The 18,152-nt window shown below is 40.1% G+C and overlaps 1 protein-coding gene across 14 annotated transcripts in view; it reads left to right on the forward strand.

Moving 5' to 3' along the window:
- Positions 1 to 18,152, forward strand: part of LOC125450934 (semaphorin-6A-like) — a 102,128-nt gene that overhangs the window by 67,780 nt on the left and 16,196 nt on the right. For 8 of the 14 annotated variants that reach the window (XM_048527393.2, XM_048527391.2, XM_048527387.2 and 5 more), the window contains exons 11-19: positions 2,260 to 2,391; positions 4,304 to 4,459; positions 8,144 to 8,317; positions 11,635 to 11,775; positions 11,971 to 12,048; positions 13,739 to 13,797; positions 15,201 to 15,221; positions 15,412 to 15,462; positions 17,332 to 17,493. In XM_048527393.2, the coding sequence (XP_048383350.1) occupies positions 2,260 to 2,391; positions 4,304 to 4,459; positions 8,144 to 8,317; positions 11,635 to 11,775; positions 11,971 to 12,048; positions 13,739 to 13,797; positions 15,201 to 15,221; positions 15,412 to 15,462; positions 17,332 to 17,493 (974 nt within the window). The remainder of the gene's footprint in view (positions 1 to 2,259; positions 2,392 to 4,303; positions 4,460 to 8,143; positions 8,318 to 11,634; positions 11,776 to 11,970; positions 12,049 to 13,738; positions 13,798 to 15,200; positions 15,222 to 15,411; positions 15,463 to 17,331; positions 17,494 to 18,152) is intronic. The other 6 variants (XM_048527396.2, XM_048527400.2, XM_048527397.2 and 3 more) reach the window with 4 other exon arrangements.

The following is an 18,152-nucleotide window of genomic DNA, read 5'->3' on the forward strand; positions in this document are numbered from 1 at the left end:
AATTAAACTTCATCTGCCCTTCCTTAGCCCATTGACCCAACTGATCAAGAGCTGTTTGAAATCTTAGATAACCTTCTTCACTGTCCATTATACCACCAATTTTGGTGTTATACAAACTTACTAATCATGTCTCCCAAAATTCCCATCCAAATGACAAAGAATAGCAGACATGGGAAAATCCCTGTGGAACACCACTGGTCACAGGCCTCCAGTCCGAAATACAACTCTCTCACACCATCAAGTGTCTCCTACTGTCATTAAGCCAATTTTGTATCCAATTGGCAAGCTCACCTGAATCCCATTGGATCTAACTTTACTAATAGGTCTGCCATGTGGAACCTTGTCAAAGGCTTTACTAAAGCCAATGTAGACAATGTCTGCTGCTCTGCTTTCATCAGGCCTTTTGATTACTTCCTTAAAAGCTCAATTAACCTTGTGAGACATGATTTCCCATGCATACAGCCATGCTGACTATCCTTAATCAGTCCTTGTCTCTCCAACTGCATGTAAATCCTACCTTTCAGAATCACCTCCAATGACATACCCACCTCTGATGTTAGACTCACCAGTCTATAAATTACAGGCTTTTCTTTACAGCCTTTCTTAAATAAAGGCACAACATTAGCCACCATCCAGTCCTCCCATGCCTCACCTGTGGTGATAGATGATACAAGTATCTTTGCTATGGTCACCACAATTTCCTCCATAACTTTGCACAACGTCCTGGGATATACTTGATCGGGTCCTGGAGATTTATCCATATTTATATTTTCCAAGGCCTCCAGCACTTCCTGTTCTGTAAGGTGAACTGTTTTCAATACATCAATATTTATGTCCCAAATTTCTCTAGCCTCCACTTCTTCCTGCACAGCAAAAATTGACATGAAATATTCATTTAGTATCTCTCCAATCTCCCGAGGTTCAACTCTCAGACTACCTTGTTGGTCTTTAAGGGGCCCTACTCTGTCCCTAGTTGCTCTTAATTTACTTGTAGAATCGCTTTTTGAATTATGCTTAACATTATCTGACAAAGCAATCTCCTATCCCCTTTTCATCCTCCTGATTTCCCATTTTAGAATGTTCCTACACCCTGTATAGTCTTCAAGATTTATTTGAACCCAGTGGTCTATTATCTATTCTGTGACTCTTTCTTATTCTTGACCAGAGCCTCAATATCTTTATTCATCCATTACTCCCTATTCATACCAGTCTTACCCTTCACTCTAACAGGAACATAATGCCTGAACTCACATTATCACACGTTTGAAAGCCTCCCACTTGTCAGTCATCCCTTTTACCTGCGAACAGTCTACTCCAATCAACATTTGAAAGTTCCTGTTTCATACAATTAAAATTTGCCTTACTTCCATTAAAAACTTTAACTTTTGTAGAAAGACTGTCCTTTTCCATAACTATTTTAAAACAAATGGAATTACGATCACTAGTCCCAAAGTGTTCCCCTACTAACACTTCAGTCATTTGCCCTGCCTTATTTCCCAAGAGAAGGTCAAGTTTCGTTCCTTCTCTAGTAGGTACACCTACATAATGGTAAATATGCTGAAGATCATTTTCTTTTCACAAATGTGGTCAGGTGCCGACTGTACTGTTTGTTCATGTCCCACCGTCTCCAAAATGGTCCCACTGATCCAGGAATCTAAAACCCTCCGTTTTACCAAGTGTTAAGCCACGTATTTGTCTGTTCTGTTTTCCTGTTTCTGAACTTGCTAGCACATGGCAGTAGGAGTTATCCAGAGATTACAATTATTGAGGTCCTGCGTTTTAATCTACTTGCTCCCTGAATCCTTGACGCAGTGCCTCATTCCTCACTTTGCCCATATTGGTGGTACCAACATGTACCGTGACCTCTGATTCATAACCCTCTCCTTTCAGGATGGCCTGCCTTCATTCATCTTATTAATGTTTTGTACTCTTAGTTAATTGACCTTCATTTTCTGATTGAGGCAAAGATAAATGAAACTTCAAAAAGGCAGAACAGTTTGTAGGACGAGCAGAGCCCATCACAATGTAAGAACAAATACAGTACTTTAATGTCGTCTGCCCAAGTCTTGCGTTAATATGGGTAGGGGGAAGGGTGGGAGAGAGAGAAAAAAGCCTTGAGCTGTTTAAAAGATCATTGTGGAGTACTGTAGATTGTTAGGAAGAGAACAGGAAGCCAACTTCACACAATGTGTTTTGCCGATTGATTTATTGCATGCCTTTTGAGTGAACAGTGCTTTTCTGGTAAATGTCTCATTGCAGCATCCCTGGATCAGCAGTCTGTGCATATGATATGGAGGACATTGCCACTGTTTTTACTGGCCGATTCAAAGAGCAGAAGTCCTCCGAATCCACATGGACACCAGTCCCTGAAGACAGAGTTCCTAAGCCAAGGTATATCGACTGACTTAAAAAAAAATTATCCAAGTAAATTCTTTTAAAAGCAGCTCGAAATAAAAGCAGTAATAACGCGAGGCTTTCTCATTTTCCACTTGAATGAATTAATAATGTGAACGTGAGTATTTCATTTTGCAGAAAATATAATTCAGTAAGCAACTGATTCTCATCACGATGTGTTTTTTGAATAGATATTAAAGCAGTTGAAGGGACAGCAGGTTTGCACTCAAGATATTTGCACAAAATTTAAAGATTAGATCTGCAGACTTGTTCACTCTTTTGGCTCTTCGAATAAGTTTTTTGCAGTGAGTGACTTCTCTCCAAATTGTTTTTGATTGGATTCCCACACCAGATGCTGCAAGTTATCGACTTTCATCAATATTCAGAGACATTGTTTTGGTGCAGAGTTGAGCTGCTCTTGTGACTTTCTTTATTCCATTTAAGGTTGGCCGTGTTAGCCAGATTGATTTGACTTTGGAAGTAAAGTTTGAGAGAGTATTCTTGTGCAGCACAAAGCATTTGTTTCAGTTGCCTTTGATAAGTACATTGCTGACAATGCAAGACCAAGTTTTTTTTCTTCATCTGTTTTTCCAGCATAAATGAAAACCAAGCGTGTAATGAGATATTTCAGTAGATGGGTGAGATAATATGAATTCAAATTATGTACAAAAATTTTGTTGCTACCACTTGACTGCTGAGATCAGCCAGATTGTAGCCTCTGATCTGATACCGCTGTGTATATCATCGATGGGAATTGCATTGCTTTGGAGCTAAGCTTTGCTCTATTATTTATTGTCCTACTTGTTGAGCAGCGCTGTATATACAGCTGACTAAAATTTATTGAAACTCAGCTGACACAGCATGGTAGACAAGACAGAAGTTCAGTTCATGTTCCCTCGGTTAAAATTAGACAGGGAGCTACCTCAATTGTTATGTCTGTGACAGCATCAAGAAAAGAAATATATTCTGCATTGTGGCATTTATGACTTGAGGTTGTCAAATATTCCTTTCAGCCAGCAGAGCACTTAGAGTATAGTCATTGTTCTAGTATGGGGAATGCAGCAGCCAACTTGTGCACAACAAGACCCCGTGAGTTAAGTAACCATGCAGTCTGCTTTTTAATGCTCTTGATTTAAGGAATAAAGTATTACCTAGGGAAGTGATGAGTTGACATCGGACTATCCTCAAGTTCTAATAGTATTGTAGAAAAATATTAGCCAGTATAACAAAGGTAAAGTACGGATAAACATGTAAATCAGAGTGCAAAAATATGATGGGGATAATGTGGGCACAGATTCTTAGGGCACTTGTCTAAATTCCTCTTCGTGGTGTTTTTTTTAAAGAGGTGTTTAACTTAAAGCAGGCTGATGGTTAATAGAGGAAAGGATTGATACAGTTCTATGGAGCATACATTGGTATTCCACAGCATTTTTTAAGTAACCAGCCTCTTACTTCTCAGCTTTGTATGTATAGAAGGCCAGTAATTATGATTCACAATGGGAATAATCTGTTTACTTTAATAAATTATTAAGAGACAATGATAACCCAAATAAACATTTTGAGAAGGACATGGGATACATAGTAGATGGAAGTTCAGTAACTGTTCACATGAAACTCTTTGGATTATATATCTTTTAACCACACAGCCCCCCTAGTGTGAATTAGTTGAGCAATTGGTATGGATCCAAGTGTGACAGAAGAAAGCTGTCTTCAAGTCCCATTGAAAATTAAAACATCTAAAGGAAATGCACAGTTTATTGGAAAGGCACACTGTTTAATTTCTTGTACACTAATCTCAGAATGCCTTCATAATCTTGTAAAATCTTTTACTAAGCACTTTTTTGAGAAGCTGATACACCTGGCATTTTTTCCCCTCTTTAACAATCTTTATGTTTGTTCTTCTGCACAGGCCTGGCTCTTGTGCAGGTTCAGTATTACTGGAAAGATTTGGGACTTCCAACGGATTCCCGGATGACACGCTCAACTTCATTAAAACGCACCCTCTCTTGGATGAAGCTGTACCATCCATTGATAATCGGCCATGGTTTTTGAGGACTGTGGTCAGGTTAGTGGTCACTTGTGTTTGGTCTTTACTTAAAAATATACTGCTGTATTTCGCTATTGGCCAGTTCTGGCATTGTTCCCCAAATTATAAAAAAGAATGAGTTTGAATACTTAAAGAATTTTTTGCTCAAAAAGACGCTTGCACTCATCGGAACATTTCTTAAGAATACCAATTTAAGGGAAAAACCAACATTTGGACTGCTTGAGAGGAGAGTGCTGATTAAAGCTATGTGTATTAATTCTCAGGTCTGTGTTCTTTACCGACAGTCCTTGTACATACATCATGTCTGTTTCATATCATTAGCCACTCACTGGTTAATATCTCAGGGCACTGTTGAGACCAATTAGAGTTAATCTGCCTGGTTTAAAATTTAAACAAAGGTTGACAGTTAATTGCCAACCATTGTTAATCAGTGCGATTTCCATGACATTGCTTCTACCAATCTGAGTCTGTTTGCTGACCATTCAACACTGTTTTCATGCAGTATAAATATTGCTTTTCTTCTTGAACTGGTACTCTTGCAGATTGCCCCTGAAGAATACAAGATGAAAATTTCAACAGAATATATTCTGAGCAATACTCAAGTTATGTATAACCGCACAACCATTCCCCATGCTGTTGACTGTCACCTTGTCAGCCTGCCCAAACTGTTACTGTCCGTGCAAAGATGGGGCATTATCATCTACAGTCAGCTCCACTGAAAATGGATGGACATCCACTGATCAGGCTTCACCCACTGGGGTACCATTTTATAAGAGCCGTAGGACAGGCAAAAGCAAGACAGAAATTTGAGGAATGCACAAGTGTCATTAGTTGGCATGTACATGCAAAATGTTATGGCTTAATTAATAGATTTGGTTTGGAATGTTAATGACGTGGCAGCTTTTGTTACTGTATTGTGGCCAAGCTGATATTGTGATGGCCAGTAGTAGAGTGAAGGGAAATCTTTGGTGAATGGGGAATTAGGGTTTGGGACATTGAGTTTTTCATGGAGATCCGAATCAGAAAGAGTCTAGGTTATTTAGTTTATCTCTTCCTGCCCTCTTTCATCTTCTCATGCATTAAAAACCAGCCAAAGGAAACATATGAATAGTTTAATGGGCAAGGCACAGTGTTTAATTTCCTTCACACCACGTCTCAGAATGCTGTCATAATCTTGTAAATGTTTACCAGGTACCTTTTATTGTGAAGCTGATGCTTCTGACTGCTTTTTCTCTCTTTACCAGTCCTCATATTTATTGTTTGCACAGGCTTGGCTCTTGTGCATGTTCGTTATTACTGGAAGGATTTGGAGCTTCCAGCTGCTGAGTTGATGGCAAGTACCATGCTTACACGATGATGCATTATATAAAGCCTAGCAGACCACCATGAACCTTAAATCCTGCTCTGTGGGATATAGCAAAGCTACTCCAGAGTGCCCCAGCCAACACAAGTAATGTTGCTGCATTCCAGTGGTCTGCTGCATCACATTTCTTGTGGCACTGTAGCTTTTGTCGTATGCATGGGGTTCCACAGCGAAGTCATCGGCTAGATGGTCAACAAATTGCTCTCAGTCACCATTTCCAGTACGTCACTACTGCCCTGGAGAGAAATTTTGTCTGCTTGCTTGGCCTGTTTTCTGAAAGGACAAAATCTACTAAGCTCTCAATAGTTGATGGTAAATTCCAAAATAGCAAAATTAGTTCAAGTTCCAGCTGAAAATGGTTAGGTACATAAACATTTGTCAGTACTGTCATCTTTACAGTCACTAACCTTGCCGTCCTTACGCTGTATTTGTGGTTCCAGCTTCAAGCAGCTTGCCTAATAAAAGTATAGGCTTTTCACATAGTGTCCTTTGCCAACGTTCAGGTGGGAAAATTGCTGACTGAACACCCTGGGTGGATATAATCTGTGATGATACTATGGCTTTAAGAGGTATATTTTGTCCTGGTTTTTTTTTCTTGAAGAAATGCTGAGATAGAGGTAAAGAGCATTCTGCTGAAAACTAATAAAGTAAACAGCTTGTGAGGCTTTTTTTAAAAAAGAAGTTGGAACAATAGAAGTGGCCTGAATGGGTGGGATCAAGCTCTCAGAACCAAGATTTTTAGATGTAAATGTCATCAGCGGCTGGGGTCTTGAAGCTAGAAGTGGAATTTCTTATTCCTCTCTCTATTACCGTTAAAAGCAGGGGTTCTTTTTCCTGCTGCAGAATTGCATGGGAGACAATCTATTTTACTGAATTTGCCTTTGCAAGTGTGTTTTTATGGGATATTGCTGCTTTGGAACAGTTAGTAATAGTTGAGTGATATATCATTTTGGTTAAGCATTTTGATAAAGGCACAGTTAAGCCAATTTTTTAAAAATTTCATCCATATTTTAACTGTAGTGTGAAAATGGAGTATGTTTTGCTTAAAGTCAAGTAGTTTGACCAATCGAATTGCATCTGGAACACAACACCTTCTATCTACCTTTACAATAAGAAAAGGTTAGGGGCTGGGCTATCTTAATATATTTTGAGGTGGTTTGGCCTGGTCCATAACAGCTGAGAGATCTCCTCATGTTCACACGTTTAGGAGCTTGCCCTCCTGTTTGAGGCCTTTTCTACATGATGCAGTATTCAAAAAGCCATTCCTAATAGTGTACTGAAGACTAAAGCCAGCAATATTTCCTCCTGCACCCCTTACACCAAGCCGTGTAGACATTTGAAACTTAACACTGATATAGAATGCAGTAAATGCCTGTATTGTTCTAGTAACTTCCAAACTAGATCAAACAGCAGCAAATCTGCGAGTGTTTGATGATGCCGTTCAGTATTGGTAGTAGAGACACCTTCTTACTACTGAACGTTAGCTGGAACACTTCACTACAAATTGGCAGCGAGGGTGTCAGTTCAGCATTGCACACTGATTAAAATCTGATCTGTCTGACCTGCATTTTAATGGTGGGTATTGAGTCCACACACAACACCATCCTGACCAAGATAATGCCTCATGCGATTCAATCCAAAATTTCACATCAATTAACCCATCTTCCTTTAAGAGTCTCAGTGAACTGAGATTTACTTCTGAAATTTTAATTTATTAAAAAGGCATTCTCTTCTGGCTGAGAACACAGATACTGGTTTCAGTTGACTTGTGTGAGCTACTGTTCATTGGTAGCAGTGTGGTTGCTGGGGAAATGTTTATTTAGTGCGTGACTTTCTGTAGCATTTGGTTGAAGGCAGCACAGCTGTTTAGAATTTAACAGTGAATGCACTGTTATGCCCATATATATTTATATAGAGAGAGAGCAGTTCTGTAAAAAATCATATTTTGTGGGTTAAACAATGCAGCCCTTGATATAGATGTATTCGGAACTTGTGAGGAAAAGCTCTCTTTTAAGTTCTGTTGGCCTGCCAGTGTAGGTGAACAAAAGGGAGCTTGTCTGTTTCTTGAAAAATCCTGCATGTTTCAATTAAATAGGAACTAACTCTGGTTAAAGAGTGAACTTGATAGTTTATATATAAGCATACGTTCTCTATTAGACTGTGAAGAAATCCTGGTTTCACCATTTCACAATTGAAAAAAAGACTTAAACTTGAGATGGTATGACATTTTTTTTGAAAGTAGAAGTTCACTTTCAATGATTCATAAAGCTGTATTCACAATTCAGGAGGGTCTGATAGTAAATGAAATGAAATGTGATCATTTAGTTTCTTTTCAACAGGTATCGATTGACCAAAATCGCTGTGGATAATGCTGCAGGTCCCTACCAAAATTACACTGTGGTGTTCCTCGGGTCAGAGAAAGGAATCATCTTGAAGTTTCTGGCCAAAGCAAACATGGGCTCCATAAATGACAGCATCTTTCTGGAGGAGATTAATATCTACAATACAGAAAAGTAGGTCCATCGTAAGTTCAGAGATAATGGGAACTGCAGATGCTGGAGAATTCCAAGATAATAAAATGTGAGGCTGGATGAACACAGCAGGCCAAGCAGCATCTCAGGAGCACAAAAGCTGACGTTTCGGGCCTAGACCCTTCATCAGAGAGGGGGTTGGGGAGAGGGAACTGGAATAAATAGGGAGAGAGGGGGAGGCGGACTGAAGATGGAGAGTAAAGAAGATAGGTGGAGAAAGTATAGGTGGGGAGGTAGGGAGGGGATAGGTCAGTCCAGGGAAGACGGACAGGTCAAGGAGGTGGGATGAGGTTAGTAGGTAGATGGGGGTGCGGCTTGGGGTGGGAGGAAGGGATGGGTGAGAGGAAGAACCGGTTAGGGAGGCAGAGACAGGTTGGACTGGTTTTGGGATGCAGTGGGTAGGGGGGAAGAGCTGGGCTGGTTGTGTGGTGCAGTGGGAGGAGGGGACGAACTGGGCTGGTTTAGGGATGCAGTAGGGGAAGGGGAGATTTTGAAATTGGTGAAGTCCACATTGATACCATATGGCTGCAGGGTTCCCAGGCGGAATATGAGTTGCTGTTCCTGCAACCTTCGGGTGGCATCATTGTGGCAGTGCAGGAGGCCCATGATGGACATGTCATCTAGAGAATGGGAGGGGGTGTGGAAATGGTTCGCGAATGGGAGGTGCAGGTGTTTGTTGCGAACTGAGCGGAGGTGTTCTGCGAGGCGGTCCCCAAGCCTCCGCTTGGTTTCCCCAATGTAGAGGAAGCCACACCGGGTACAGTGGATGCAGTATACCACATTGGCAGATGTGCACCCGGCACCTTCCCCTACAACCGCAGGAAATGCTACACTTGTCCCCACACCTCCTCCCTCACCCCTATCCCGAGCCCCAAGATGACATTCCACATCAAGCAGAGGTTCACCTGCACGTCTGCCAATGTGGTATACTGCATCCACTGCACCCGGTGCGGCTTCCTTTACATTGGGGAAACCAAGCGGAGGCTTGGGGACCGCTTTGCAGAACACCTCCGTTCAGTTCGCAACAAACAACTGCACCTCCCAGTCGCGAACCATTTCCACACCCCCTCCCATTCTCTAGATGACATGTCCATCATGGGCCTCCTGCACTGCCACAATGATGCCACCCGAAGGTTGCAGGAACAGCAACTCATATTCCGCCTGGGAACCCTGCAGCCATATGGTATCAATGTGGACTTCACCAATTTCAAAATCTCCCCTTCCCCTACTGCATCCCTAAACCAGCCCAGTTCGTCCCCTCCCCCCACTGCACCACACAACCAGCCCAGCTCTTCCCCCCCACCCACCGCATCCCAAAACCAGTCCAACCTGTCTCTGCCTCCCTAACCGGTTCTTCCTCTCACCCATCCCTTCCTCCCACCCCAAGCCGCACCCCCATCTACCTACTAACCTCATCCCACCTCCTTGACCTGTCCGTCTTCCCTGGACTGACCTATCCCCTCCCTACCTCCCCACCTATACTCTCTCCACCTATCTTCTTTACTCTCCATCTTCGGTCCGCCTCCCCCTCTCTCCCTATTTATTCCAGTTCCCTCTCCCATCCCCCTCTCTGATGAAGGGTCTAGGCCCGAAACGTCAGCTTTTGTGCTCCTGAGATGCTGCTTGGCCTGCTGTGTTCATCCAGCCTCACATTTTACCATCATAAGTTCACACTTGATTGATTTGAAGCAGAAAGATTTTAAAGCCTTGCACTTGAATAAGATCTGCAAGTAAATTCAGGGTCACATTCTTTGTACGGCACTCGTGTCGCACAATATTTTAATGGGAGTGTTACTGAGGGTCTTGTAAATAAATAAAAATCAGGGATTTATTTTGTTACAAGCATTCTCAAATCAATTTGAACAAGCAGTTATGCTTAGATAACCAGAAGCTCCGAAGCTTTTACTGATTTTTATCCTTTTCTTGAGGTCTTTCTCTCTCTCTTTCTTTTGTCTTCTCCTTTTCTCCTCTGTCCACTCACTCTCTCTGTCCCTCTCTCTCTCTCTTTCTCTCTCTGTCAAAATACCATGCTACCAGCAAATGTAGAGACAATGATCCGAAACATTGCCTGAACTTCCTATTCCTTTCCATTGGACTCGGACTGATTCTTGGCAGTATCATTGAGGAGATCTCCCACTGAGCTGGGGATGAGGAATGGGAGGTAAGGTAGTTAAGGCCTTCCTCCCAGTAGGGCCACACAGACCTGATGGTCATCCTTACACCCACTTTTTGAACGGGTACCCTGAGTTCGTTTCAAGGCTTTCATCTTTTCATCCAAATAGGAAAGATGACCACGTTGATAAAATAGCCTTAGTCACATTAGACAAAGGCAACTTTTACAGTGGAAACGGGAAATCAAACATTTCATATACCTTACCTGTTAAATCAAACTGAAATATCTTACAGTTTTATTAATAACTCCTGTAATGGCATTGCAGTTGAATACAATGCTTACTGTGACAGTAGCCATTCATATTATTAAGCTACCAAATTCACTATCTGATATGTGACAAAATAACTAATTCCAGTTGAGACGATGGATTATTGTTAATTTCACTCCTTGGACGTGGCAAATGCACATAGCCAAGACTCCTGCTCCTTGGGGAATGTGTAATAGTATAGGTATTGGCTGAACGGTTATAATCCAACAGGTTTACTTGAAATCGCAAGCTTTCGGAGTGCTGCTTCTTTGTCAGCTGAAGTGGTGTGTGACTTTTGACCTTGTTCACCCTTTGAAGATTGATTAGGCTGTGACACTCAATGACCAGGAATGTAAATGAATGAATACCCTCTGTGAGTAGAGAACTAGAGTGTTATATTTTTCCCAGATGTTTAAAATTATCACACTCTTGCACTCAATGAAGTTCCTGCAGTTCTGTATGTGGCTGATGGATTGATGCATTGTTACATAGCACATGACAGCAATCCAACAGTCAATATTATACCCAGAATATTTATTCACATTAACAATTAGTTGCTAGTTCCTTAAGAATGTTGTTGCAATGTAACAAGAAGTGCTGCTGGCACCCAGGAAAGTATAACCATGCACAGCTAAGTGCAGATGGGATGTGGTAATGATGCAAATTGTGGTAAACCATGTTTTAAAGTCTGTAATCCTTCTACCAATAAATGTAACAGTTTGTGCCAAGTAGTGCATGAATGCTTGTAACACTTTGTCGTTATTCTAGCAGTGCTACTTCAAAGGTACTTGGTGGAAAAATTGGACAGTGAGTGACAAATTAAATCACAATTGCTGTAGGGTGCAATTCTCCTTGTGTAAACGTTGTGCTTTGTGTTAGGTGCAGTGTTGATGGGGTGGAAGACAGACGAATTGTGGGGATGGAACTTGACAAGCCCAGCAACTCTCTCTTTGTGGCATTCTCCACTTGTGTCGTGAGGGTCCCTTTTGCTCGATGTGAACGTCACAGCAAATGCAAAAAGTGAGTTGCGGATTTTCCATTGTTGTGTTTGTTTTGAAAAATTTGTGCGCAGTTAAAATTTGAAGCACTGCAAAGGCAAGGCAAAATTGTCAAGGTGAAGTTATTTAAGGAAGGAAAGGTAGTATTTCTGTTTTGCAATTTGTATAAATGGTGACCACGATATACACTGGAAGTTTTGTTTTCTTCCTTCTGTAGGGCATGTGTTGCTTCTCGAGACCCCTACTGTGGGTGGCTGAAGGAGGGCTTATGTGCACAGCTATCACCTGCAACTAAGTAAGTGATCCTTTTTTTAAATCAAAAGAAATGGTGAATGGATGAATTGACTGGAGAAATAAAGCAAATAAAAGTTAGAGTGGCCACTTGAGCACAAGGCCAAGCCTCTTAGCAATTGTTCACTGTCACCAGAGTTCTCCTGGGGAGCTCAGTATCCTTTGGGGATAGTGGGTAGCCTTGAAGATCAAACTCGGAATGATGAGGCTGCAATTTACATTTTGTTCTTCATGGTACAGTGCAAAAAGTACTTTTTATTATGTGGGGTGTCTGCCCTCTCAGTGTTTCTTCTTCTCTTGGGTTTCTTTAAACCGTCTCAAGGTATTCCTGCTGTTGAAAAGGTTGCTATGAGGTGGTCTGGTGGCAATTTGCATTCTCATTTTTACACCCATGAGTGGGCAAGTAGTGTTTTTTCCATTATATATGCAAACATAGAAGGGCTTTGGCAAACTGGAAGCCCACAGACACGCATCCACATCTGATCACCAAACTTTACACAATTAAAAATTAAGGAAAAATTTCTGTATTTATGTAATTGGTCTAAATGACAACAGTATCTTCTAACTGTGAATAAGAGGAGCAACCAAGCATTCCTTATCCAACTATTCAATGCCATTGCAAAGTTATCAATCTTTTGATTATAAATGAATTGTGTTTCTTAACCCATATCAGAGATAGATAAGAACAACAAATATATTTAGGAATGTGGCTGTGTCCAGTTTTGAGAATTCAGTTGGGTGTAGAGGCCATCTCCTCATACTTGAATGCTGAGGCCTGATTTGGGCTTTGAGATTAATCTATATTAAGCTGATCAATTGCAAACTGTAAAGATCAAGTTATATATATAAAGAGCCTAATGTCTTTTTCACATGGACACTGCTTAGGATTTCAGTAGTGTGGGCAGTATACTTCTGTTTATCATGAATATGCATATTCTGACTAGTTGCTACTGACATGGAAACTACTTGGCATCCTAAAATTGAGTGCTGTGAGACCAAAGTTTTCGTCAAGTGGATCAAAATCCAATATATCATGGGGATTTTTCTGCTTTTCTCATGTTAGCCAAATTGATCAATTTTTCCAGGTACATCACAAATCAATGGCTTAATTCTAGCCTTGACTTTAAGCCAATACTTTGGGTCATCTTCACTGAAAACCTCTCCTGTCTATGTTCCAATTTTTTCTGAGTGTTATGGCAAGGAATAGAATTTTTCTGTAGAATTTGGAGACAGACCACTATTCAACAAACTGCAGAAAAATGACTGAGGGTACTCCTGCCAGGGTGATGATGTGTGTTTTATTTAAGAATGTTATGAACCAAGGAATTGTTTTTTAAAAAATCAATAATACAGAGTTTCTGCAATGTATCACCTTGCTAACCCTACATTAGAGCTTGAAATTAGGGTGAGGGTAAGGTTTAATCACAGGTAAGGACCCTGGCTGAAAGCTCCTGGACTACATGATGCCCTCTCTAGGTTAAAGTTTGGGAGCAGAATTTTGCTGTTAACTTTTGCTGGTTAGGTGATCTTAACTGAGGCTAAGGTCAGAGGTTATCCCGAGAATTTGTTTTGCCGGTGTTCCACCGTAGGACAATATCAACCAAACCATCAATTGAACTCGATGTTACAAAGTTTAATGTGCTGCTATCATTTTTATCATTTACAACAGTAACATGTGTCTCTCTTTTATGTAGGTCATCATTTGATCAAGACATTGAGCGTGGCAACACAGATGGTCTGGGAGATTGCCAGAGTAAGTTTATCTGTATGGTGTCACTGCAGAAATATAATTTCAAGAGAATAGTATTAATGGCATTGTTCATTGTAAGTGGTGTAGAAGTATCTTGATGAGCGGAATGTAATCTTTGAAGATTATTCACTCATTTTCACAAGCCTATACTTGACACTTAACACATTAGTACTTGATGCCATGTACTAACTTAAATGTTTCCTTTGTTATCCAGTGGGCAACACGGGAATGTGTATGGTTAATTCTGACTTATGAGTACCCCTCGAAGAAGTCACTCATTTTGTGCAAATTATTAGACATTTGTCTAACAGGGAAAGTATACTAGACCTTAATAGGATTATAAATACTACCCTCGATTAACCTAGACTGCTTGGGAATATCTTCCATATAAATAAATGATTAACCTTCTCATTGTAAATTGGAGAAAATTTTTTTAGCAATCTTTTCAAGGAGTTAGGTATGGAGGAGTACATGGCATAGAAAGGATTTCAATGCAGTCTGTTCTGTACATATCAGACTCCAAGATAATAAAATGTGAGGCTGGTTGAACACAGCAGGCCAAGCAGCATCTCAGGAACACAAAAGCTGACGTTTCGGGCCTGGACCCTTCATCAGATGAAGGGTCCAGGCCCGAAACGTCAGCTTTTGTGCTCCTGAGATGCTGCTTGGCCTGCTGTGTTCATCCAGCCTCACATTTTATTTTCTTGGAATTCTCCAGCATCTGCAGTTCCCATTATCTCTGATATCAGACTCCAATATTTGTCTTAAACTTTCTGGTCCATGCATAAAGGGTCAACATTTACAATTATAATATTATAAATAGATATAGATCTTAACTTTCATAAAAAAAATATATTGACTAGGCAAAATGGTTCTGGCAAAATGAAAGGAGTCAGTATGGCTTCAAGAAATATATTTGTATATAACAGGCGATGCCTTCTGTATAGTACAATAGAATTATAGAATCCCTACAGTGTGGAAGCAGGCCATTTGGCCCATTGGATCCATACTGACCCTCTGAAGAGCACACGACCCAGACCCAAAATGCTACCCTATCCCTGTAACATGCAGTTACCATGGCTAATCCACCTAGCCTGCATATCCCTGGCCACTATGGAAAATTTGGCGTGGCTAATCTGCCTAACTTGCACATTTTTGGGCTGTTGTAGGAACTACTGTGACCTTTTCCACTTGTTTGGTCTGGCTTATTACATTCCCTGTTACTTTTGGAATGCCTCACGTAACATGGTGAAGTTTATAAATTTAATTGAATATCCTAATTATTCTGTACAATTTTATTAATTTTGTAAAACAGACTTTACAAATATTAGCAAATATTATGTAATGCTGAATCAGCTTATTGTGGCAAAGTTAATTGACATGTTTCCCTTCTTATTTTGTTGCAGACTCCTTTGTAGCCCTGAATGGTAAGCATGCATGAATCTGTTGTTTGATTAATTGGTGACCATAGCGGTCAATTCATGCTGCACCCTTTCCAACTCCCCCTGTGTTTTATCAATGGCATTTACTTTCAGGATGTTTTATTACTGTTATCGTTCATTCCCCTACCTTCTTTTGAGGCTTTTTATTTCATTCACACCGTTGTTTTCTTCTTAGACTTTTCAACCACCCCACAAGGTCATGAAATGTCTCGTGATACAATACATGGTCAGTGTTTTTTTTTAAACACAATTTTATTGACTTTATTCTGGAATGCATTTACTTTAACCTTGACGTAATCTATCCACTAATATAAATCATTTAGCTGTTTGTTATTTGTTTCTTTGTCTTTTGTATTCAAGATTTTCAGTTAACTGTTTTGTAGACACTAGCTTGATATTAAACCCAAGGTTTTACTGATTAGACCAATTATCATGCCCAATGATAAGAGATTGCCCTTCATTGACAATAAATAGGACTATTTAGTCTAACACGCAGCATGCATTCATGGTCATGCTGATTATAAGGTATCCTCCAATCCACAATATTGGACCCTTCCTTGTTTGTGACTCCATTTTTAAGTTTCTGAAATGATTGTATCATCAAGCATGGATTTCTCTGATGAAAAACATACTGTAGAATCCTGGAAAATGCTTTTTGATTGTTCCAGACATTAATGAAACAACTGAAGTGGAGCCATACGTTTTGCCTGTCCATGCTGTTCAGATTGAAATATACTAAGACTAAATTTCATTACCTCTCCTCTATCCAGTTGTTCTCTTCCATGTCTCCCCCTGCCTTGTCCTGTCCTGAAAGCACAAATTTTTGCTCAGGGGTGAGTCTAGGCAATTCACAGGCTCTTCAGTTATGGAGAATGTCAAAGACAGTTCGTTGCTGTCCTCCCCTGACATTCACAGACGTGGTATTCTTTAGAAGAGGCTGCTGAATAATTATCAGGGACAGGAATCCTACCTTTTCATCCATCTACTGTCCTCCCCAACACACTGGCACCAAGGCAAATTGCAGCACCAGAATTAATGACCATTAACTGAGCAAAGGACAGTGAGATCCATAGATGGTAGGGCTCAATAGCACATCATGTGGTGAATTTGTCTGCCTGAGCTGATAAATTTCAATCAATCATGCATTTCTTGACTGTTCTATTATTTTTGGAGCATCCTTTTAAATTCTAGACAGATTTCTGCATAGGTAAAATCATCACTTTGTACAAGTGCTTCTTTCAGATTCGTTTACATTTTACAATTGGAGCAGATGAAAAAGAGTCAAATATGGACAAATTCTCATAATGTTAGAGGATTCAGCTCCAATCTCAAAATATTGATTGAGTGTTAAAGGCAGATTAACTGTGATAATTAACCATCTTTTCCTTGACTTCTCATAGTAATTTTATGCTATGACAAAGGAGAATTTATGCATGCCTAATAGTTTAATAAGCACGATCCCATTGCTGAAAATTACAGCAGAAAACATTTCACACAATTGACTGTTACGTGCCATTTTCCAAGATATTTGTTTCCCCAGAATAATTCTTATCTTAAAATGAAGTATTAACAATGGAAGCTGTTCCACTCACCCCAATTCTTTCTATAAATGCACCCTTGGGTTACACTAATAAGATTGGCTACTAAAGCAATACACCCTGTCACGATTGATGGTGAGTAATGAAGTCCTCCTGTCATAGTGATCTTTCAGCCCATAGCGTCAAGCAAAATAAATCCCTTTTAATGATTAAATCTTGCAGACTGAAGGACAAATGTGTGACAGAATCATAGTTAACAATCCTTAATGTAAGCAGTCCTCCGTCTTTGGAGAGAACTTTAATTGCTGTTATAGTTATGCCGAGTTTCTGTCACACAGATGCAGTGTGCTGCAGGCTGGATAGGAGTTGTCAATGTTGGTAATTCTCAGCGTGGTTTAAATATGAAAGGGCAAACGTAGATTTACTTCACTCATTGTAAAATGAAAAGACAATTGAGTTGTGTTGGAACAGATGTTCCATTTGCTGACTTAACAAAAATTCAGATTCTTAGTCTGATTAGAATAGAATGACCTTGACTGTGTTTATAATAATGACAGGCCACTTCAGTTCTGCCTTTTCCACTACCACCCCTCCTACAGCAATTAAGGAGGGTTATGATGCCCATGGGCGGATGCTGGATCAGAAGAATGTTGTTGTCTCCTCAGAAAGCATAGACCCGTACGTGGCCAATCCTCCACACAATCACCATGATACCAACGGTAAGGCCTTGAAAACACTTCTATCCTGTGGTGGGGGTAAACGCAGTGTAACTGCTTCCAGCAAAATACAACTAATTGACATCTTTTCAAAAGACAAAATACGGATTTAATTGGTTCTTGGTGTCACTCCCAAATATTTCTAACCAGGCAGTTCACCCATACAAGTTTCTTTTTCTTGGATGTAGAACACCCTGTTCTTGAACTTGCATGAGCGAAGTTTCAACACCTCTATTATTTAATCGATTGTAAAAAATGAAATGGAAGTTTATTAAGCTTCTTTTAAAATGTTTTTAAAAATAGATTACTCTCTACCGCCTGCTGCAAAACTTAACATTTTCCAGCTAAGCCCAGTATTTGCTTTTAGGCAATCGAAGATGCACAAGTTGTTGTGACATGATTTTTACGTCTAATTTTTTTCCTCATCTTTGCTCCCCATCCTTTCTTAACTGTGGCTGAGCTGAGAGAGAGAAACGTTAATGTTTATACCTCAATCGTTCTCAAATTTGGCACTGGAGCACTCAATGTTGAATCTGGATGATCAAAGTAGGGAAAAGTGCTGAAATCATCAATGATATGCTCAACACTTTTATAATTGTCCTTCTTTAAATTAAAAGTAATTTTTTTTTAATCCAAGTTGATTGATTTATTACCGTAGTCTG

The sequence above is a fragment of the Stegostoma tigrinum genome, chromosome 3, assembly GCF_030684315.1.
Source record: "Stegostoma tigrinum isolate sSteTig4 chromosome 3, sSteTig4.hap1, whole genome shotgun sequence".
Taxonomy (NCBI): domain Eukaryota; kingdom Metazoa; phylum Chordata; class Chondrichthyes; order Orectolobiformes; family Stegostomatidae; genus Stegostoma; species Stegostoma tigrinum.